The sequence below is a fragment of the Prorops nasuta genome, unplaced genomic scaffold (genome assembly GCF_024137725.1).
Source record: "Prorops nasuta isolate Cenicafe-Biocafe unplaced genomic scaffold, Cenicafe_Pnas_1.2 PNAS00021, whole genome shotgun sequence".
Taxonomy (NCBI): domain Eukaryota; kingdom Metazoa; phylum Arthropoda; class Insecta; order Hymenoptera; family Bethylidae; genus Prorops; species Prorops nasuta.
In genome coordinates, this window is record NW_027116818.1 from 311,442 (window position 1) to 335,458 (window position 24,017).

General features: G+C 37.5%; 1 protein-coding gene across 11 annotated transcripts in view; it reads right to left on the bottom strand.

Moving 5' to 3' along the window:
• The window catches only part of LOC136781145 (phosphatase and actin regulator 1), a 155,896-nt gene that overhangs the window by 5,557 nt on the left and 126,322 nt on the right, over positions 1-24,017 (bottom strand). For 8 of the 11 annotated variants that reach the window (XM_066739899.1, XM_066739902.1, XM_066739900.1 and 5 more), the window contains 9 exons: positions 7,297-7,521; positions 5,504-5,725; positions 4,644-4,893; positions 4,262-4,294; positions 3,255-3,400; positions 1,961-2,117; positions 596-651; positions 288-391; positions 16-188 (listed from right to left, as the gene is read on the bottom strand). In XM_066739899.1, the coding sequence (XP_066595996.1) occupies positions 16-188; positions 288-391; positions 596-651; positions 1,961-2,117; positions 3,255-3,400; positions 4,262-4,294; positions 4,644-4,893; positions 5,504-5,725; positions 7,297-7,521 (1,366 nt within the window). The remainder of the gene's footprint in view (positions 1-15; positions 189-287; positions 392-595; positions 652-1,960; positions 2,118-3,254; positions 3,401-4,261; positions 4,295-4,643; positions 4,894-5,503; positions 5,726-7,296; positions 7,522-24,017) is intronic. The other 3 variants (XM_066739901.1, XM_066739898.1, XM_066739897.1) reach the window with 3 other exon arrangements.

Below are 24,017 nucleotides of genomic sequence, written 5' to 3' on the forward strand. Positions count from 1 at the left end.
CCCAGACGAAATTACCTTGTCAGATGGCGACTCTCCTCGTGCACTGGCATCTCTTTGCTCTTGTACTCGTTCAATTGCTTCCTAATCACTTGCTTATCTTTACAAGTTAACCGCATCCACGGTTTGTCCGCTCTCCTATCGTAATCGTCTGCTTCTGTCACTTCGATGTAGTCGTTAAACCTAATAATCTGAAATTTTAAACCGTTCGATTGTATCAAAGTGTTTTTACACGCATTGCGTCGCAAGCAGTGTGGAGTGCCTTATTTGGCCGGCCGCGAAGCAATTACCTTCTTCTCTTTCAATTCTTCTACCGTTGGCCGATCGCTCAGCTTCCGTACAAGATATCGTTTCTTCTCCTCCTTCTGCTTTCTCTCTTCAGCTGGACTTTGTTCTGCAATTCAATAAAATCCAATTAACCGAATCAATCGTATCCTGCTCTTTATTAGTCTCATTTACCCACAAAACTCTGAACAAAGAGACTGTTGCAGTAAAAACGGTATGAATTTCAACATTTTTACTACGTCGAGACAAGATGAAAAATTAATGGTGGAAATTGTCGAAGGCAAATGAGCCGGAGTTTAATTACAAGCCTTACTTTTTAAAATGTTGCGTTCCTCCAGTTCTTCTTGAGTTGGTCGCATGCTCAACCGCCTGAAAGAAATATGACACGTGGATCAGATGCAGCTCGACAGTTTTCTTCTTTTTCATCATTTACTTTCCCCTCGCCAAAGGGTGCGATCGAACGACGACAGGGATAAGGTGCGTTATGGGAATTGACAGAGGGAAAACGAGTGTGACTCGTCGACCAAGCATGGGTCATCTTTCTCGTATATCGGGGTATGTATACAAGTGACCTTTCTCTTTCGATATAATAATCAGAGAAAGTAGAAAAACTTTCGGTATATGATTAATTACTTTGTTGCTCGAATGAATCAGATAAAATCAAACGTTTGTTTTAAATGACCAGGGTATTGCTAAAGAGGATAATTAGCAAATCTTGTGTACTTTGAGTTGAAAGATGAAATAAATATTTGTAATTTACACTATTAGGATAAAAGATTCTACATAGAGAAGTAAGCAATCTGCTAGAGAGTAATAACGATCGTTAGGAGATTTAACAGAAATTTGCATCGGGTGATTAACACCGAGGATGAAAAGCTAATATTTGAATTTAGCAAGGTTTTTTTTTCGTCACTTAGAGATTAGTTTAAATCAATTTTTTTTAATAACTGTCAGATGTTTCTCAAGAGCTCGGAAACACCATTTGTATCAATTAATCTAATCCTTTGGAAATCTGCTTCTATTCTCTCAGCACGCCTTCTGGCGTCGAGCAAATCAATATTGAACATCGGCTTCTCAGAATTGCTTAAGAATTACGCGCTTTGACGGGGAGGGTACTACAGGAAGTGAGTGCCGGAATGGCTGAAACTCGAGAGTCTTGGGGGAAACAAACCAACAATTTTGCCGACCATTCTCTAAAATTAGCCAGTGATCTGCCCAATTTGCTTTTCTTGTGGCTTTGTGAGTTTAACGTTCGATCCAGGCAAGTGCGTCACAATATTTCACTCTTCAAGGTCAAACGATCTTAAAGGAGGGCAAAATTTAAGGCGAAGGGATAAAGGAGAATCTCCGATATGAGATAAGAGATCTATCTTTAGTTTTATTGGTCTGCTATGAGAGTTGCAGCTGCTCATTTCTCCATTCCTATACTGATAGGCAGCAGCGTCTCTCTCAGCTGTGACGAGAGCCTAGAACTACTCCTATACCACCGATAGCTTCCTTTTTAAATGATCTTTAAGGAGGAAAAGAATGTTTGGAGGGAAATTTAAGGCGAACGGATGTGCGAATGACAGTCTGTTATGTAGGATAAGAGATCTATCTTTAGTTTAATTGGTCTGCTTTGAGAGTTGCAGCTGCTCATTTTTCTCCATGTGAATAGGCAGCAATTATTGTCTCTCACCTGATGAGCCTGGCACCAATGGCTTCCTTCGTCTCTTGCCTCTCATTGTCCGTTTGCAATTGAAGTATATTTCTGTTGATGAGCTCCTGCCTGTCTGGCCTCAGGGCGAGTTTCAACGACAATGACTCCTTACGCGCGATTTTAGTTGCCAACCAACCTAGAATAATCATTAATTAAAAACTGGGAAAACATTCCTTCGTTCTTACAATAGCGAGCCAATGACATCTCAATAAATTTCAGCGCTTTTCAGTCTCATCGGTCTATACGTGAACAATATAGTAATCGCGCGCGCACGCGAATGTTTGCCCTCGAACGTTTAGAGACTTTAATTTGGTGATTGCAAAGCGCTCTCTCGCAGCTCTCACTGCACGAATCGATATTTTCATTCGCGACATGGTCCATCAATTTTTTGCGCATATACCACTAAATTGATCAAAAGTGTAAACTCGATGAAGAGACGATCACGCTGCTGCTTTATATGTATATAGAGTCGGGTCGCTCGAGTGAGCCCATGCAAGACGTTTGGAATTAACCATGTAATATCAAGTAGTCAGTGATATTTCTCAACGAGATTTTCGTGGGAAATGTTGACTCGTAGACGCATATACGAGCAATAGAGAGAAATATTGAAAGCTGCAGCCTAGATGCGAATGTTTATATATATATATATATATATATATATACCCTCGAGCGTGGAGCAGCTGTAACTTGGTTGTAACACCGGTGGCTTCTTGCTGGGCTTGTCGATCGTAGAGCAAGCGATCGACAAGGTCGAAGCTGTCCAGATCGACAACATCGTGTCATAATTCACTCGGATTAAACGAAATGACACGGGACACACGCGCGTGACGAAAGCTTGGGCAGGAGACTCGAGTAAAGTGAGCGTGAAACGGTCAAAAGTGAACTGAGCAAGCTGCCAGCTATCTTCGGGGATTAATATAACCTTTGACGCGAGTTTGTGTGAGTCAGTGTACGCCGATGTATAATTAGTTCCCGGTGTGAAGGTTGATTCGAGATCTTGGCCAATCGAATGTATACATATATGTGCGTTAGCCCTGCTTTTACGATAAGAACGCTAACGTGATTAATCCTCGTCTTTGGCTCGTGTATCGAATCAACCGCGCGCGATCGTCCACTCTAGAAACTCTCTCTACCCCTTTTCTTAATTCCATGCTTTCTTGCAATCTTCGTTTCAAAATATCATCCGATAACAATTCTTCTTTCAAAGCAGTCAAAATTGTGGGTTTTCAGTATTATTTATATAAGGGCTGTAGCGTAGCGCATATATACTTACTTTTCTTATCTTCAAAATCTTCCCTGTATAGAACTCTTCCATCTCCTGAATTGCTATCAGTGTCCTCTCTGATAACGTATGGCCTAGCATTCTCCTTGTTCTCCACGGTGCACGGTAACTGAATACCGAATCTAACCGGCTGACTGCTGTGAAAAATTTACATCCATTTAAATTGGGAATTTATTAGTGGAGAAATGTTGATGCTAGGTTGATATTGGTCTGCCAACTTACAAAATATTTAAATAAAGCAACGTGATAGTTGAACACGTGAACGTGAAAGGAGAAGACAAATATTTTGGAGGGGTACGTGATTTCAAGTGTGAATTAATTGCAATTAGGTAAGAGGGATTTTCCAGAATTATACATACACAATCTATACAAGAATTTATTAGTATATATATATATATATATATATATATATATATATATATATATATCCAGTCAAAGGTGTTTTCATAGAGTTATTTGAATAAATTTTAGATTGGTGAGATAAATCGTTCGTGCATAAAATCGAAATGAACAGGGGAAAATAAAGAATGGAATATAAATATTTACAAGAAAATATCTACTCGAGCACAAAGGTTTATTGACCTTTAAAGAAGGCAAATTATTACGAAACTTTATGTTATCCAAGTGAACGGCATGATATACAAAAGGGTTATCATGAGTTTCCCTAACTCTTTTCTCATGCTTATAATTTACTCAGTTTTAAAAGCAAGCCTTCATTTATATTTTTATGGTTTCATAAATTAGACAATTTTTTAAACAACGATTATAGAATGCACGAATATATAAGTCACAGGTTATACTTGTGCTTCTATTATAAAAATAGAAAACAGAACAAAACGAACCAAGCCTGCTGGTTGCAGATTACTGTTATATCTATAAAAATATTTCCTTTACTTGACATTATACCAGTTTGCAAGGAAAGCTTTGTTCTGCCCGAAGGAGAGAGTCCTGAATATGATTATATTCAGGCATGCTTAATTAATCCAATGCTCAATTACCATATTCCCATCGTAGGCCTCAAAGGTGGCCTTCTGTTTAAGCATAAGAAACATATGAGCTTTACTAATGATTGACATGTTAATGGTGGATGCATTAAACTTAACAATTTATTTTGAATCAATCAAGCTCGACAAAATGAATATAGAGTATAAAATCAAAAAGGCTAGAATACTTGAATGAACGGTATTGTTGAAAGGAGGAAAAACTTGAAAAGCTTGTTGAATTTTCTTAGAGAATGAAGAGAAAACTGCAAAGAGAGAGAGAGAGCAGGCTCTTCCTTGTCAATGGAGTATACAGCAAATTTATGCATTTGCATAGAGAGTTTATGTGATAAGTATCGAGTTGAAAATAAGGTAGCGATGAAATGGAGAAATCACTAACTTGAAGGATGCTTGGAGTTCCTGACGAAGAGTGAGCGGCCTGCTCTCCTGCGTTGGTGTATTCTGTGGTGTTCCAGGGCCACTTCCGGTCCCCTTCTTCTTCAGGGCACTTTTCAGGGGCACTGCGTTGAATTTAGGCTCCTTTGCGGGGATCGTCTCGACCCTCGTCTCCATCATCGAGTCCGATTGGCCGCCGAACCTCATTCCGTAAAGCTCGTCCTCGTCGTCCTCGGCATGAATGTTCTCCTCGTCTTTAAAAAAGTGATGCTGCGTTAAAAAACTTTTCTCATGCAGTAGCGACATTTCAACTTGGATCGCGAGGAAGTTTTAACTCGAGCATCGATAATCCATGGAAGAAAGGAGATTTCAAGCGCGCGCGCGAAAGTTACAGCGGGAAAGTTTAGAATTGCGCGCTTGGCTACATGTGTATAGTAAGATTTCCACAGGGGGATGGCAACCCTTCTGCATGCGTATACAAACGCACGCACATACAGACAGACGGACACGAGTAGTTCGGATCCTTGGGAAATTAAAGCAGCAAGCTCGCAGTTAAATAAACTGTCGAATCTATAAATCTTGAGGGACGTCGAGGATCTTGATTGAAATGTTTGTCGCGACGGAAGCTCTCCACACACATTGCCACAATCACTTGAAATATATCTTATCCTGGATACGTTTCGCTTGTGAAACCAGTATGCCTTCCTTCTAATAGTTGCGAGAAACGAGAGAAAATTCAGGCTTGGCGATCTTAAATTATGCTCAAAAGGATTTCGACGTTGCCAGCAGCGAGTTTCGCTCGTGCATGGAAATAATAATGCATGGGTGCAGATTGTCTCTTCTTTCGCGACGGTATATACTGACCACTCTGCTCCTCGCAGTCCGAATGTGGAATTTGTCTGGTGAGCAGGGTAGGGCTGGGGGAGCTGAACATGGGCGGTGGTGGAATCGGTCCAATCTCACTCAGCAAAATTGGCGGCTCCGGAAGCTCCGACAGAACCAAAGTGTTCTGAGCCTGGTTTTGAGGCGGCGATGGATAAATCGTTTGATGGTTCTCGCCGTATTGTTCCAGAACCCTTTTCTCCACTGAAACAAATCAGCAATAATGGCTATATATACGTCATTGATCAATCGCGAAAGATGGTGAAATGAATGAATAACATATTGGTGAATCCTTTTAGGATACGCTTTGATTTTCTTCATTTGTTCAATTATAGAAATTCAGTTAGAAAACAATCAGCTTTTTACTACATGTATATATATATATATATATATATATATATATTAGGGTGGTCGTTAAAAACAAATTTTTTGACGGATCCCCAAAAACCACTAGTATTTCATGAGAAACTAGAGTGGTTGAAACCTGTGGCCTGACAAATGATGGAAACACGTGCCTCAATGCGATCAAATATAATTTTCGAAGCATTTTACAGTTTTTCGCAGATAACTCATTAATTATTCGATTCTATGAAAAGATGCATATAACCTTTTCTCTGAAGAATTAAATTCTACATAATAAAGGTTCTATACATTTTTCTTCTAGAATGCATACTAATCGAGATATTTCTGAAAAATCGATCCTCTTTTTCGTTTATACACATTATATTGACATATGCTGATATGAGTAGTTATTCTTATTTCGCTGTAGTTACACATTTTATTTCTATTAATTTAATAAAATATTTTAATTGTACGGTAAACTAAAAATAATTATTCATATAAACATATCAATATAATGTGTATAAACGAAAGAGAGGATCGGTTTTTCAGCAATATCTCGATTAGTATGCATTCTAGAAGAAAAATGTATAGAACCTTTATTATGTAGAATTTAATTCTTCAGAGAAAAGATTATATGCATCTTTTCATAGAATCGAATATTTAATGAGTTATCAGGGGAAAAATGGTAAAATTCTTCGAAAATTATATTTGATCGCATCGAGGCACGTGTTTCCATCATTTGTCAGGCCACAGGTTTCAACCACTGCAGTTCCTCATCAAATACTAGTGTTTTTTAAGAATCCGCCAAAAAATGTTTTTTTTAATGACCACTATAATATATATACATGTACATATATGAAAAGCGCGGTTCTTCGCGCGTTAACAGCAGGCCCCAGTGGAATCGTTATAACATTAAACGGTTAACGAGAGGCGAGAGGCTGTTTCATTTATTCTCGCGTACAATGTTTTAGTATTATATAGGTATACCAATCGAGGAAAATGTTTCGTTGTTTACAAATGTCGAAACGGCCGACTGTTTCGAGAAATATGATTCATGCTCGATGATATATTGCCAGCTCTTGGCCAATATACTCTACAATTATCAACGGTTTACTCGTCAATGTCGAGGGATTACGAAAATTTTCCTCCACTCCTGTGTCTCTTTCACACAATATGGTGCAGGTGGTGTAGTAGCAAACAGCTGGGGTTGGACCTGGATGGACGAAGACGCGGCGCTCATCCTTGTTAAATGAATTCTAGTTGCTAATATTAAATCACCGCCCCCCTTCGTCTCCCAATCGATCTCTCCTCTCGTCCAATTCTCGTCGCGCGCGCGCCATCGGTCTTATATTATTATTATATATTTTACGGATTTTAATCTCTTCGCATCAGCTTCCTTTTGCACAGGCGGTTGATTTTTTATTGGTACTCACCAGCTTTATAGCGAGAAATCAAATTTGCCTTTTTGCTGGAGGATCTGCCCTGAAGGGTGTTGAGCCTGTTGGATTTTTGGTGCTCGTTCGAGTTATCAGTGGCTGAGTAGGAAAGCGGCATCGAGCCGATCGTTGCCGAGCCTTGATTGGCCAGTGATTCACCCCCAGCGCCATTTTGCGATACCGTACCATTTGCACTCTGTTCAGTCTTTTCCTTCTTCGGCTCTGCAACAGAAAGAAAAATCCGAACTGAGTCCATCTCCAGCTCTCTGCCATATTCTACATTCTGGCTGGCTCTTCTTCTTCTTTTCATTTTTATTTCATTCTATATATAATCATCCATCACAAATTGCTCCTAACACCCACCATTACCGACACGTGCCAATTATATATATATATATATAGTTTCAAAGCTGTGGCTTCGTTTTAATTAGTTAAACTAACGTTTACCTTCCGGTCCAATGTTGCATTACATGGGTGGTTGCATGGTTAACCAACTCTTTGACGTTGACGACATTCTATTGTGTGGAACCAGGCGCGATTGCTCCAATTTCCACCAATAGATTGATTCGATCAAGAAAAACTCTACATTTATCTTGATTTTAATCTTGGAGTAATTTTATATAAATTTCTCCAACGCCACATTATCGGATCGAAGAAAATCTTTTATCAATATAATATCTCATACGACTGAGCTTACTTCTTTCAGTTAGTTAAGCTCGGTAATAACGTTTACCTTCCGATCCAACGTTATATTAGACAGTTGGCCAAGCAATTCTCTTTCGTCACATTGATGAATTTCGATTGTCGAATATCAGACGATTGTGCTACAATTTCCACCAATAAATTCATTTAATCGAGAAAAATACCACATTTCTCTCGATTAATCTAGCAATAATTTAACATTTCTCCAACTCCGTAAAACCCAAGACTATTTTTGGTTTCTAAAATCTCAAATGTTTGAAATTTTTTGATTTGAGAAACTCGTATACATCAATAGACGCGCGCACATGCAGGGTGCTTGTATTTTTGTCGATCGCGAGTGGTACAGTATATTTAGGAGATTCTGCATCGAATCGGGGACACGCTTTCCGTCGTTTATTCGCAGTGAGGGTGAAATTCTCCGAGTTTGATGAAGCATATCTAACGATTCGAAGGATTTAATTCTCAGTCACGGAATTGGGTTCTGCGACCGTTTGGAGCGTCGCCAGCTTCGAGGAAATTCGGCGACGAAACTTTTTTATTCCCATCTCCACCCCCATCCATAAAATTTTGTTACTTTCCTCCCCTGAATCAAGTCGCCCCACGTGCCTCCTTCTAGACGCGTATACACATGCAAGAATTCTCAGAAGCCAAACGAAATCAGCACCACACAAGTTCAATTAGTTTTTATTTCTTCGTGAATACCTTAACCTAGACCTACTTTTCCCACTGTGCAAATTTCTTTTCATGTCATTTTACTCGATTATATACTCCGTCAAACGCCGGATATGTCTCCTATTCCTTCTTTCCTTTCTGCCTGTCCTACCTTACCTTCATTATAATAGACACTCGAAAAAACTATTCGCGTTTCATTTTAACTTTATTCTTGAATCTTTAACGCATCCCAGTGAACATACCCTTCCATTCGATACTCTTTTTTCGCTGGAGCCACAATTCTTTATTTTTATCGAGGTTTTCAAGTACGAAGCGCTTCTATGCAATTCCATCAAATAAAAATAGTCACACGCGTAAACAAATTTTTGTATAAACGCGCTGTACCTGCTACGATTTTACGATTCATACAACTCGTTGATTTTATTCGTCATGTATTTTTTAATCATTTTCTTTCCGGATATACCACATAAAAAATTGTACCAGAAATTCACTTTGAACGATCGACACAAAGTTGTTATTTTCGATAATTGTCGTAAGTGTGCATATGAAGAATATCGGTACACGCAATTTTAAGTATACACGTGTATACTTCTAGACTGCAGAATTTATTGAATTGTTCTTTAGTCCGATCAATCTTTGTCTATATACTTGACTTATTGCTAGAAAAAATTGTTGAGTTTAAAGATTCTCTTTTGCCGCGGTAGAAAATCATTTATTTCATCTACTTGCCTAGCCACTTTAAATGTCCTATTCGTCCCATTGTCGAGTAATTTTTCAATTTTTCTTCTTCCACCGATATACTTTTGCACGTATCGTATAAATAATTTTCATACGAAACACAAAGTGATCACTGGCCACTGCAGGCGTGATTATACATCCACACGAATCGAACTGATGCGTCGGGATGTCGGACCGATACTGCCAGAAATCAGAAAGTAGGCGCGCCTTTTAAAATTAGACTATACTATCTTCTCGTCGTACAGTATACGCGCTACGAAGTTGGCCATCCAATTGACGATGAGGATCACTGTCAATCTTTTAGCGAGGTGTGTTTGCAGTGACCCGTGCGATCGAAATGTATATAGCAACGTTTTTACCACTGTGCAGTAGTAGAGGGATATATATATTGAAAAAGAAGCAACGCAAAAATCTGGCACAGTTAAACCTTGGACGACCAAAAAATTACACGCTACATGCCGTCATATTTATAGACATATATACAGTCTGCTGCAGCAAATGTTTCCCATATAATTGCTTATATGTATTTACCTACTCGTTATACTTTCTAGAAAGCATCATATATATATTTATATATATAAATATGATATGATAAATTAAGATTCGTCTTCAACACAGAATTTAACCAGCGCGTGCCAAATTTACGTGCACCTACACAAATAGAGTCTCAAAACGCACTTATCGATGACTTATTAATAATTCTATAGTCTTTGCTTCTTTTAAACGAAGAAAAAAGAAAAGAAGAAAGAAACAAATATCTGTGCACTAAATTTGTATATAAAATCTATTTCTTTTCAAATGATCAAACTTTCCTGTAAAATAATCATCTAGTTTATCATTACGATTCAAGTTGCAGATTAATGGTAAGTACAAGATAAACAGCGTTGTAAAATGTTTCGCGAAACTTTGCTACGCTCTTCAGCTCTTTATAAGGTACTTGGCTACTTGGAAGTTTCTAAAGCTGAGATTGGTCGGATACAATTATTACACGCGCGGCAGCCTTAAATTCTCAGTGCCGTTTTCACACGTTTTCTCAGAAAATACTAATGGAAGTATGTCAAACGTTGAAAGTGTACCGGCCATTTTGGTTGTTAACAAGGGTTTAGTAAAATATACAATGTGTTATTTCAATCGGACTCTTTGTAAGATTGGTGCATGGGACTGTATCGTGACTTATACAAACTACTCTCTCTCTCTCTCTCTCTCTCTCTCTCTCTCTCTCTCTCTCTCTCTCTCTCTGCTGTCCTATCATTTATCACTTTGCGAGATTCGCTAGTGACTCCCGCGTTAAGTTGCACATTTGTCTCGTCTTGTCAGGAAAATGAAAATATTTAGCCATCGCAGAGTCTGCTCTGAAATATTTAACCACGTCTCGATTCCTGCGAGTTTACTGAAAATGCCGATCGAAGCGCGCCACTTCCGGTCTATGCGTGGGTACACTCATCGACATAAATAGGCACTGAAATATTCAAAGATGTAGTATTAAGTTTATCTTGTAAGATTAACGCGTATCTTTAAAGATAAATAATTATTTATATGCGTGTGTGTTTATTTAGAAGAAAGACACGAGAAACGTTCTACGAATGATTCCTAGTGATTTAAGAGATTTAAACATTTTTTTCACACACACACACACACATACACACACAACTCCCGAAGACCATTTTAATGTCGTTGACTGTACGAAACGAACCATTTTACAGAGGCTGCCAACTATGAATAGAATCTTCTGGTCGCCCTTGACGTTGCCCCCGTGTAACATGTGTTAAAACGGAATACCCCTTAGCGTGTCTTACGTTCACAAAAGCTTTCATTAAATTGTCACAGTCGTTGCATATCAAAATTCGCTTCAGTTAACAATCTGACTGATGAATCGTATGCAATTACAAAGAGACAAGTACAAATGGAAAATGGCAAATGGCAAATTATAAACTCATGGATTTTCATTCAGAGATCCGTGTTGGAAAATGTGAGAAAAATTGCACTGTATCCAGTAACTGTTTTATCCTTACACATACACACACACACAATATAAATTAAACACTAAAATCCATCAAGATTTAAAATTGGGACATTTATATTAACGTTTGCAAGTAGAGAAAAATTAAAACAAATATTTACAGAAATGAACTAAATGATATATTTCTAAATATAAAAACTCTTAGTAATATTTTCTATATATAGATAATTATATTTATTGTTAAAGTAATTTTGTTGAGAGTGTGTTTCTCTTTATATCCCAAGTATAGCTCGGAGTACAATGTATTTTCCTGGCTTTGGCTAGTTAGCAACGGGCTAGAAGACTCTGCAGAAAATGGTGAGAATGTGTGTGACGAAGCTTTTATTGAAGCTTTTTGTAGCGAGACGTGGTTCGTCATGCCTGTGCACGATATTCCGTACACAATGCGACGAATAGAGGTTTCAAGGCTAACTATATTATACAAATTTATATTGGACTTTGTGTTGGAAAGCAGAAAAAAATAACTTGGCCTCAAAGCTATCAGGGAAAAGAGCCAATATATCCTGGAAAGGCAAAGCGGTTAAATTTACTTCCGGGATTGTTACAAAAAAATTGTGCTATATCTGATTCTTTTGCTTAGAACCTATTTGTTGTGTAGATGGAACCAAAAATTATATAAAGTTTGTTCCACCACAGTAATTGGTTATTAAATAAAGAAATATAATTTTAATTTTCTAGAGAAATTGCATTTTAGTAAAAGGGAAAGAAAATTAGTCAGGCAAAGAGTCATTCCGTGAAAAGAAGAGGGAAAAAATCAATGTAAAATAATATTGTGCTGATTCGAGACTTTATTTTGAAGAGAACAGTGGGGATAATCTCAGTGGAGTGAATATCAGGAATAAATTATCTCCCTCTCTCTCTCTCTCTCGACAAGTTTGATTTATTCTTGAAAATTCTTTTAGGGATCTTTAGGAGGGAGAAGCAGTGGGACTCGACTATCCTAAAGAGGATAAAAGCTGCGGAATCAGCGGTTATTTATTGGAGACGAACGGATGTTTGCGATTGGCGAAATCGACTGTCGATAATCGATATTTCGGTTAGCATCTGAAAAAGAGAGTGACGCCATCACGGTGGCATTCGTACGCAGCTGACGCAGCCATTTAATCCCCGTGACATCATCGTTCCAACATCGACATACTCGAATCAATCCCTAACGTGACGTTCATTTTGTTAGGGAGATTAACCATCACCCCCCCCCCCCCCAATTCTCCATTTATCTGCTTTACAAATACGTATGCACACACATCTTGGGAAACAAACCAATTTAAATACAGTAGTTTACAAACGCTTACCTAATAAAAGAAACATCCAATTGTATAACTATATAGAAATTAATTGTCAGTGTGACGTTGATTTTATTTCAGAGATTCGCCCCCCATTCAGACTATACGTATAATATGTAAGATAATTATTAAACCTGGTATCAAAGTAATTAAATACAATTTGAGCTATAAATGTAATATAATATTACGTAATCATGGTGTAAGTGCATCCAGAAGTGTTTAGGAATTCCTCTCGTTCCGTGCATCTTGTGTAGAAAAAGAAGATTGCCCATTATTAAGTTAACTTTAAATTGTGCAATAGTAACAGTAAAAACGACATGTAGATGTATCTTTGAGCTCCATGTACAACCAAGGGTGACGTTATCTCTCTAAAGTACTAACACTATTTGTGTAGTTTTTTGTGTTTTGAGCGCGTAACACAATCTTCATTCCCCCTTAATTCCCATTATAATCATAAAACTATATAAAAATAGTTCAGTCTGATGGTTGATCATCAATGCAAAAGTTTCTCAGCAAGTTCATTTATCTAAGGGAATTAACGTTGAGCAACTTTGGCGCAGTGTTTAACTTGCTCAAAGCGAGAGTTTATACCGCTTTGTCAATGACCCGGAAGCGCATGACTCATATACTAGCTATCATGGCCTTAAATCTAAATGTAGCTAAAAGTGGTTCAGACTAAATAAGGTCAGACGTCGAAAGCTCTCAAATACATACAAGTGTTTTTATTTAAATGTAATTTCCTTTCTTTTTAATTATATGTATCTTAAATGTAACAATTGACACGTGGAATTATAACAGAGACACGTGTTAAAAATGAAAAACATATCTGTACAAGAAAGGCAGAGAGAGAGAGAGAGAGAGAGAGATTGAAATTTAATTTATATAGTCTCTTTGTTTGTGTTTCTGCTGAATAAATTAGCTACTTGAAAGCTAGCTTCTATTATCCAGGATTAACACGATCCGGAAATTTGGATAGTGGAATTAGCAAATGAGCGTTTTAAAGAAAACACATACATATGAATGAGTCTTGGTTTTTTCGAGTGAATTCAAGAAAGATTCCTGTGAAAAGTGGTGCAATTGTAAAATGTGAAGGAGGGGAGGATAGTGTAGGACAGAGAGAGAGAGAGAGAGAGAGAGTGAATGAGATAAATAAAAAGAGGATGACTACGGGGGGGGGGGGGGGGGGGAGGGGGAGACAGAAAGCAAAAGAGAAAAAAAATATAGATAAAGGGTCCAGTGAAAGGGGTATAACTAGTGAGGGAAGAATGAAATGGTTAAAGAGAGAAAATAAACAAAGAAATACAAGAGTTTTGAAAGGCAGATGCAGCTGGGACGTAGCAAAGCGACTAATGCGATTCTTTCAGGACAAAAGGAACCTACTTTCAACAACTGCAAATCGATTTCTCCTTTCAATCCCGCAGTACCTGCTGCTTTAACACAACTACAAATCCATCATCTTTAAATCAAACAAATAACTCGTTCGTCGTAAAATGATTTACCAAGTACGCTGGGGAAAAGAGTTCTCTCCAAGTTCACTCGAGTCGAGAATTAAACCTAATTTCTAGTATCTCGTTCAAATAATTCATCTACGATGAATGGGCTGTTAATTAAAGTATAGAATTCCGTTTGTATTAGTAAGCTGGCTATTCGAATCCATGATTTTCATAGCGGAACACTAGTTTACCGGGTTATATAAGTGATTTTGATTGGAAAAAACAACAGCTGCATAAGAGTGGAAACTTTCTTTTTTCTGCTGGCAATAAGAAACACGACTATTCGATGGAAATAATTAAGATTGTATTTCGATTGATTCGTTTTTATTAAAAGCCTCAAAGTCTCTGAAATTGCGCACTTTGAGAGTGTTTTTAGTTGCTTTAGAAAGAAGAGAAGATTTGCTTGTGAAATATGGAAAATTGCTAAGGGATTATAATTTGACTTTTCTTTTTTACAAAGTTGCAGCGTTTCATTCATTCGCCCCAACCAAGTAAAGGATAACGTAATTACGTCATTGTTATTTTAATAGCAAATTGTATTAATAATTAAAACAGACTGACAGTGGCAATCCCTTTGCGATGCTTAGAGAATTTTGACGAGACGAAGCAGAGGAGCCATCAAAACGTTCGCTTACTATTTCATAAACGCACATCCATCTTAGGTACGTGAGAGAAATTTATCAAGTGATTAACACCTACCGCGCGGTGCGTTGCAGAGATCATCCAGTGAAATAACATCAAACGTTTAAAAGCCTCCAAGAAAATTAATCTATTTATTTAGCAGTATAAAAAACATTGCAATATTTACACGTCGTGTAGTCCAAAAGCAGTAAAATTATTTTTATTGCCATTGGAATTTAGTGTGAAAATATGTGGTTCCGGTAGTTTGTCGGGGGCGGTAACGATTAAGATGAATAAAGTGAAAGCCCAATCGAATGAATGGAAATAGAAAACGGGGGAGTGTGAGCAATTCGCCAGAGCAGGTAGTAAATTTAATCCGATTGAATTCCAAGTAAAAGGTAAATTTGATTATTGAACACAATTTTTATATTAAACGGTTCAAGCTTCTAATCGGATAAATAGCGAATGATAAGAAAGAGAGAACTATTAGATTAGGCTTTCAGTGTCAAGGGGTATGAAATCGTAACTTTAAATTTGTAACGAGCTATAAGTGAAATATTCGACTGTTTGGTTTATAAGTATCTCGTAAATTCTTGAAACGAGCAACGATCATAGCAAAACTCAACCTTGGCCCAATCGTCGACTTTGGTTCGCACGTATTTCGCATTAGTCTTGAATGTGGAGGTAGTATGATTCTCTCACAAATCACACACACACACACACACACACACAAATTTAGATAAGTGTGATAGTATGAAACGAAAAAATTTGTAATTCTAGAACCTTTGCTCCTGTAAGGACATTTTACAATTAAAATTTCACACTCCACATTAAGAAGATTAAATTAAAGTATTCAACATTATTTTAAAGTTAAATAAATATATAAACGGGGTAGGGTTGAAGGATTTATATCGTAGGAGTTATGAATAAAAAGATTTTTTACCATTGTATTTTTTTCTATCGATTTTTCGTTCATAAGGTACAGTCTATTAGTAACCTGCAGTTGCCTAAACTGTGTATGAACATGATGTAACAAAATTAAGTGTGCTTCTTTATAACGACACACATGCAAGAGCTTCCTGGCTTTGTTGCGTTTAGTTGAAGCCTAGGTACAAAAAAGACATAAAGCAGGGGCTTTGCGGTGCTTGCTAGAAAAACGTCAAAGAGGAAAATCCACTAGCACAGACTGAACATGAACCCACTGACGGGGTCAACAGCATTTTCATCGAGTCTCGTCAGACACTGAGTTGTACTCCTCGATCAACCAGAAAATTTCCAATCAAATTTTGCCACGAAAAAGAATGAACAAAAAAAAAGCCAGGTTACTCTGAATATATCACAGACCTTGAAAAAACGAAACAATATTATGATAAAAGTAGTAATACACAATAATAATAAATAAATCATTTTCTGATTTTAATACAATGCTGTATACGTAACAAAATAAGAGCGTCGGATCGATGATCGTGCAAGTTGACTCCTCGACTTTATCAGATTTAACGAAGATGAATAGGCAAGGTCGAAAACTTTAGCTAATTAACAGTTACCAGTAATTTGGGTAATCCATAATTACACGTCAACTTTATGGTAGACTTCCCTACTGAAAAATTGCATGAAAAATGATACTTTGGTTAGAATGAATGAGAAAATGTGTATTTCGATGATTTCCCGTATTGCAAGGAGACTCTTCTTACCTGGAAACTTGTTGTGAGTGGTTTGAAAGTCAGCAGGGGGTGTGATTGGTACCGCCACGTGATCTTCGAAGTGGGTGGCTGCCCAACAGCAGTGGACAAGGTCCGGTTGCCGTTCGCAGCGACGTTGACGGTCAACCGAAGCCAAGGTCATCATAGTGCCCAAAAAACCCGCTCCATTCATCTCTTTTTTCATTTTCGCGTGCCGCCGGATTTTAGCATCCGAGTCTCGACCGGATCGAGCGAGCATACTTCCAAAATCAAAAGGTCGATCGAATCACACTTTATAACTTGCCCCTACTACTTTTCAAATCTCGCTACTTCCAACGCTTTATTTTGCCTCATTCTCCATGCCTCACGATTATTCGTGAACTGTGCATGGACTCTGTAGAGACAAAAAATATTTTGCTGTCAAAGAAGAACATTTGATATATCTTGTGGAAATCCTCGGAACCAAAGAAAGAGAAGAAAAATTGATTAATATTTCCCTGTACTATTTTTTCGGCCCATTATTTCCCGGTGATCGATGCAATGCTGTTTTTATTAATTTTTCTTCTTTTGTGGAAAGTTGCAAATTTTCAGAAAATTGCACGCAGCCAAAGCAAATTAACTCTAAGCAAAGCTTCTTTGCAGTTTCAAAGTTATCGTTGCTCGAAGGATAATCCATTTTATTCTTTACTTCGCTGTTGTTTCGAGAGCAACTTAAGAGTGCAACTCAATTTTCTATGGACTGTAGAATGTTAAATGCACGCGGAGAGTAAAGACGGAAAAGAAATGAAGGAGGGCTAAAGTCAATTATACAGTCTCTACGGAATGAAAATGTTCTTGGAAAATCAAGCGCCAATTTCGTAAAGCTGATCCTGTGTGATTCTGCAGGATTACTTTGGCCAAGTTTCACGAGAGTAGGTCGTATATATCTGTATGTAGAAAGGTTGGCGAGTCGCGTGCGAGGGACCGAGCAACGATTCCAACTCTGGCAAAAGTTTACTTTCCTATTTGAAAATGGTCCCAAAAGAGAGTTTGGAGGTTTTTAACGTCCATTGAGAGAAAAGCTAACTTACGCAAGGGCAAAAAGACTCATTTAGCTTTTCCCAGGATGCAAAATCATCCTGTCCAGCACAATAATTTATGCCACCAGAGAAAGCACACAATTTCTCGCGGAATATTATACCGCAGGAAAACTTAAATTTTCCACTGGAAAAAGCACGAATGACTTGGTATGAAAAATTCTGGCTTTTCCGTGAAAACGTGTAATTGGTAAATTTGTAACGTGAAATAGTAATAACGGCATGAATTAATTGCGCGATCTTCGTAAATTGGATCCAGTTCCAAAACTCGATTAGTACCAGTTGTATAAATGATTTACAATTTTCTCTGGCAAATGGCTTTTCTTCTTTTGCCCTCAACCAACGTTGATGGGATTCCGTAGAAAATTAGCGGTGCAACGCGAAATTCGATTAATCCGTTGATAATAAAGCAGCCAGTGTTTCTAATTTATGCTCACCTTCTTTTTGTAAAAGTACAAACAACGCAAAAATATACAATAGATTTAAAAGGGGCACAAGAAAAAATCTTTAAAATAGATTTCTGCAGAAGAAACATTTGGCCTTACAATGCTACGCCTTTAAATTCTTATTTAAATTCGACACTGTCACCCAGTCAATTTGTAAATTGAATTATTTTGTTATAACGATGGAAATCACTTTGATTCGCGAATGGAGCTAAAAACATGTGTTTAAGAGGGCGATAGTTATTTAAAGCAGAAACAAACGTCAACACGAGTTATTTCGAAAGGGTCTCAAACGTCTTTGAACTTTAGCAGGAAAGTGGGGTGCGGCAAAAAGTTTTCTGTGCCAAAACCTGCTGGTCGAGATGGTCTCTCTCGTTGAGGGGATACAACCACTTCCGGAGAGCTGTAACATCCACTCGTTGCCAGTTAAAACTCGCCCCATGAAGCTAAAGTGTTCGTGGCAAAAATTATCATCGTGAAAAAAAGAAAAAAAAAACTAATCGTATCCAATTTTCCTCTCCGTTCAAGTTTTACGCACGAACCACCGGACCTCTTCGTTAGCACTTTAAGATCGAACCAAAGGACACTTGTTTAAATTTCCTCTTCAGCAGTCTCAATTTAATTTCAATATATATATTATAGAAATCAATCACAATTTCTACTTGAGAGTGTAAGTGCAATCCCGTCAAGTTGACGTAAGGTTTCCATCTTGTCCACGCGATGCTTTTATTTTCTTATTAAATAAATATTATAAAGAATTTGGTTTATTGTTTAAAATTGAAATTGTCTAAAAAAATGTGAATTTCTTTTCTTCTAATTCATTAATGAATTCCATTCAAAAGTTTTCTCATCGATCCACGTTAATCTTTAGTTTATTTATTCCTAATCTATTTTTAGATCAGCCTTGCAGGGAAATTACGATATCGGAGATTTGCCCGGAGCTTTGGGTGACCTTGAGTGGGATATCCTTTTTCCTCATTGAGGATCCATGTCGGAAGGAGGTATCGATCACCACAGTTGCACGTTCTTAGAATTTTTCGCACCGTTATTAACGAAGAAAATTACAGAACGAACAAAATTAATATTAACATCGAAGAATGATTAAACAATTGTTACATGCTGTAATAAATACAAATGTTTATAAATTTACAAATGGAACACATTAATCCTCGCTAAACCAATCACTCTGGAACCCGGTAAATCATCAACAGTAAAGCCTTTAAACATTCGTTAATTGACTGTGACAATTTGGTAATCAACATCTGGATAACCTAATAAACCTCGATCGCGCGGAATCAATATTGGACAAACTAGAAAATCGATAACCTGCAAGTTTAATCGGCTTAATTTCCGGCAAAAGGAAGCTTACAATTAATTACAAATGGATATACATAAATTCTTACCAAATACCAACAGAGCAAAACTTTGCACAAAATAAAATATATATCTATACTCAGCATATCAATATCAGCTATCAAATAACATTAACAATCTTTCCGAATATAATTTGCAAATTCCCATAAAACTTTAAAAATCACATAAAAAAAAAACTGTTTGGTTTTTAAGGATTTCCAATTTAAAAAATAAAATAGGAAGTATAAAATAAATGTTTACGAATAAGATAAAATTACTGACGAGAGAGAGAGAGAGAGAGAGAGAGAGAGAGAGACGAAGAAGAGCTATATATATAAAGAAGAATACGAAAAGCTGAGACTATTGTACCAAGCCGGAAGGCGGGATCGAACTGGTGGATCGGAGATTTGCGTTCGAACGAGGACCGCGCGTGACCTTGAATCTTGTCGTCGTTAAGGTTAGGGGGAGAGGGAAGGGGCACGTGTCGTAGGAGCGAATCGATCACCAGTTGCGCGCGAGCGGAGGATCACGGGGGTGGTGAAGGGGCGAAAAGGAGGGGAGGAGAACGAGAGAGGCTGAGAGTTAGAAGGGGAGAGGGAGGAAGGGAGGGACAAAGAGAGAGAGAGAGAGAGAGAGAGAGAGAGAGAGATCGAGTCGTAAAAGGATCCTCGCAAGGAGGTGCGCTCCTGGCAAGAGCGGACCTCGTACTAAAAGCTGCGAGGGCTAACCGGACTCATTGTCGTTCACCGAGCCGGCGAATCCCTACCGGAGACGACCGAGAAACACCGACTCTTCCCCTCTCCCCTCAACGGCCGATCGTGGTGGACGCCCACGAGAGTTTCTTTCTCCCCTTGGACCAAATTTCACCAACCAGAAATTACTTCCCTCTTCCCAATACCAGATCAACCCCTATAACATCCCTCGGCTTCCTCTTCCTCCCTCACCACTATTACCCCGGTCTTTGGAACAATTTTCTCTCATTTCGAAACACAAACCGCCCATCTTAACTTTCGTAGGGGTTCGCATTTTGAGGGTTCGTTGACCCTATAAGTAGTATAGATTTATTTTTAATCTACTATGTGATATTAATAACTCTCTCTTCTGCCTATTTATTTGTTTCTATTTTTACTTCTTTCTTTATCCTTCCCCCTGCCTTTTTTCTCACGTTGACGTTCCACGGGCTGATTGGACGATGCTATATGAACGCGTGGGTGTTAGATATACCGCTGCTTGATTTCAAGAGACCAGCAAAGGTCGCGGAAACGTAGCATTTGTCACTTGGAAAAATCAAAAGTTTTTCAAGAGCTGTGTTTATTTACCTTGAAGGGTCTCTGAAGCTGCGATTTTAATCAATTTTGTCGTCCTTCGGTAGTTTAAATCAGTATTCTCTGCGTCATAGGGTAACAAATATTGAGAAGCTTTAATAGAAATGAAAACACTTTAAATAAATTTACTGAATTTTAGAAAAAAAAAAGATAAAATGGAGAAAAAAGTTTTAACTTAGAGATTATTGAATTTTCTTTCTTAAGTACGAAAAAAAGGATAAGGGTGCCGGTGTGTATTACTCCGATCCTGAGAGAACGGTGGGGGGATGATTGCGGGGGTGAATCCACTGGGAAGGGGTGCGCGTTCGTACCCCGGGCAAGGGAACCGATCGTTACTGGAGAAAAGTCGAGAAGTGGGGGTTCTTCGGCTTCCTGGCGCAGGAGGGGACGCTCCTCTGGGAGGATTTGAGAAAACGAATGGTGGACAAAGAAGAGGTGTGATAAAGTGGAGGGTGCTGTGTGATCGAGATATCCTGCTGCAGTATCAGTAGTATCGATCATTGATACAGCCTCGTGCGCCTCCGTTCTCTCTCTCTCTCTCTCTCTCTTTCTCATTGCTGAACAAGGAAATACTGACTGACCTTGAAATGTCGACCAGCGTTACCATACACTCCACTCCCTCTTTTGCAACCTCACAAAGATCTCCAGACAGTCACGAGACACAGGAGCTTCAAACGAGAAATGCTATACTGTCACAGTCAGATATAATTATCGCGTGGTTCCTCTCTCATACATTTTCTTTTTATGGAATTATTCGAGAAAATTTCGTATTAATAATAGGAAAAGTTTAATTTATCAGTGATCTAATTAATATTCGTTAACCTTACGAATTGTTAATTTTAATATCATTCGATCACAAGAGAGCTTTACTCAATTATGATATTGAGGAAATATTGCGTAACATAGAGTTTTCTTTATCATCTTTGAGGGGAAATTTCAAGGTTCATAGTGATGAATGGCCTGGGGGATGAATCAATTGAAGGATCCACCTCTGAGTAGAAATATCCTGCGGGATCAATCAGTTGTTCACATAGGAGATACTGAATAGGGTTTCGAGTTGAAGAGAGATCAAACTTCCACAAACTCTCTTACACGGAAATTCCAATGTGGCTTCGTCATATCAATAGTTAATTTTGGGCAATAAAAAGATATAACGTTTTCCTCTAATAAACCCAGATTACTAATTCAAAATTTTTCAAAGTAATACGTGAAGAGAAAATCAAAGGCTCTTTTCTCGCGTTTCAAGTCTGTTTTATTTCTCGTAAAAGTTTTATTTTTTATTTGTCAACAATTCATCTTTGATTAGCTCACATTTACCTTGTTTTTCTTATCCAGAAAAATCATTCTAAAAATAGATTAGTATCTGCTCAATGATTTTTAAACAACTTCGATTGTTTTAGTTTTTAGCTTAGCTCCTGACTGACATTGCAGCGAACTAGAAGAGCATCGTCTGGAATTGCTTCCAATTGGTATTTTAGTTTCCAAGCCAATGTACAACAGTTATTGCTTCTATTCGATTACACTCTCATATTCCCTGTCTATCTTAGAAAGTTATTTGGTTGAAACGTCAGTGATAAATAAATATGGAAAAATTCTATAACCAAGTAACTCAATTCTGTTGTAGTTCGTATTGAATTTAATGTAAGAACTAAGGTAATGAGAAATTGTAATTGTCTGGTTTGCTTTGTGCTTATAAGAAATCATGTTTTTTTTCCCTCAAGTTGGACAAATATACGAGCATATTGTAATTAAAGAGTCGCGAGGTCATACACTGCAATTTGAATTTTGTAAAATTTCGGTCCTGCAAATATATTTTGCAATATCAACAAAGTTCTTCGGTCAATACAGATAGCTGACTGTGTTGAAACTCGTAAATAGCACACGCTGTAAAAAGACTGGTTTATATTTACTGTAGAGAGAAAGAATAAAATAAAATATGGCTGCAAAATGGCCTGTCTCTTCACGTGGAGTGAAGACTCTACGAGTTGGAGCAGTTTCTGAGTAAATAGCACGAATAAAAAACTCCAAGTTAACTTATAACAGGCCTACTGAGTTTCCAATAAATTCTGAATCAAAAATTCTTACACAAGCTCAAACTGGCATATATTTCACCTTCTTTCTAATAAATGTTATACAAGCTTTAATACTTCAGACTTTTTTCCTTTTGCATAGAAACGTTATTTCTTTCTCCTGAAAAACTTTTTCCAATAATTCGTCTTATTGACTATATTCACGTGTCTATTCTAATTTCCCCATTTTTTAACTCTTCACAACCATGATCGTATATTACAGTGTTGCGAAGTGAGATTTAGAGAGAGAGAGAGGCTTTATACACTTTATACTACTGCATAGACATTCGGATAATGCAAATGTAACTGCGAGAACAAATTCTACACGCTTTTTATTATCGTGCCATCGATAAAATGAGGTAAATGTAAATTAGAAGCTATAAAAATTCTGAGATCTTTATGGAAATCTAAAATTGTTCTTATCAGCATCTTACAGTTTATATTTCTGGCCCACTTAGCGCTTTTTAAAACGACACTTCCCATATACTTGGAAAAAGTGCTGTAAAACAGATTCTTTCAGTGGAGTTTTTCGTTATGAAAGATTTCCCTTCTGAGATAACTGCTGACTTTTTTTCTATTCAGATAAAATGTAATTTTGGCTCTAATGTATAGATATAAGATGCCATTTTATGAAATTGAACCTTTCTAATTCAACTATATTTACACTAGCCAATTAAGTAATATAAAATATAATCTAAAAGCACTAAAAATATTCGTGCTAAAACGATTGCAAATATAATGAATCATTGAGGATTTATTGTGAGTAAAAGTGTAAGTGACAAAGATCAATAATACGTCAAACACTTTGTGATAAATAAGGAAGGAGAATTTTAAGCATTTCTTCAAGTTCTGGAAAACTGCTGTTGGTTCCAGGAAGCTTTTTCAGCAAACCACACGTTTCAGGGCAGATGAAATTCCTTTCGCACCCTACAAACCTGGTAGCCTAGTGGAAACAAATAAGTCACGTGATCAAGGCGTACCTCGCGAACGCTATTTTTCAATGGCTTAAATTGACGGTTTTCCCAAACATTTCGAAACCTTTCGTTATTCTGCATTAACGATTTCATGAAACAATTTCTTTTAAATGACTCCACCATCCTCTTTTAATTAGAAATCTTACCATGTCTACTGATCCGCTGTTTAAATTAATTAAGTTCAAATAACTATGCTATAAACATAATAAACAAGCAAAGCAATTTTCTGAAACCTCGTTATAAGTTTGAAATTAGCTTTAACGTAAA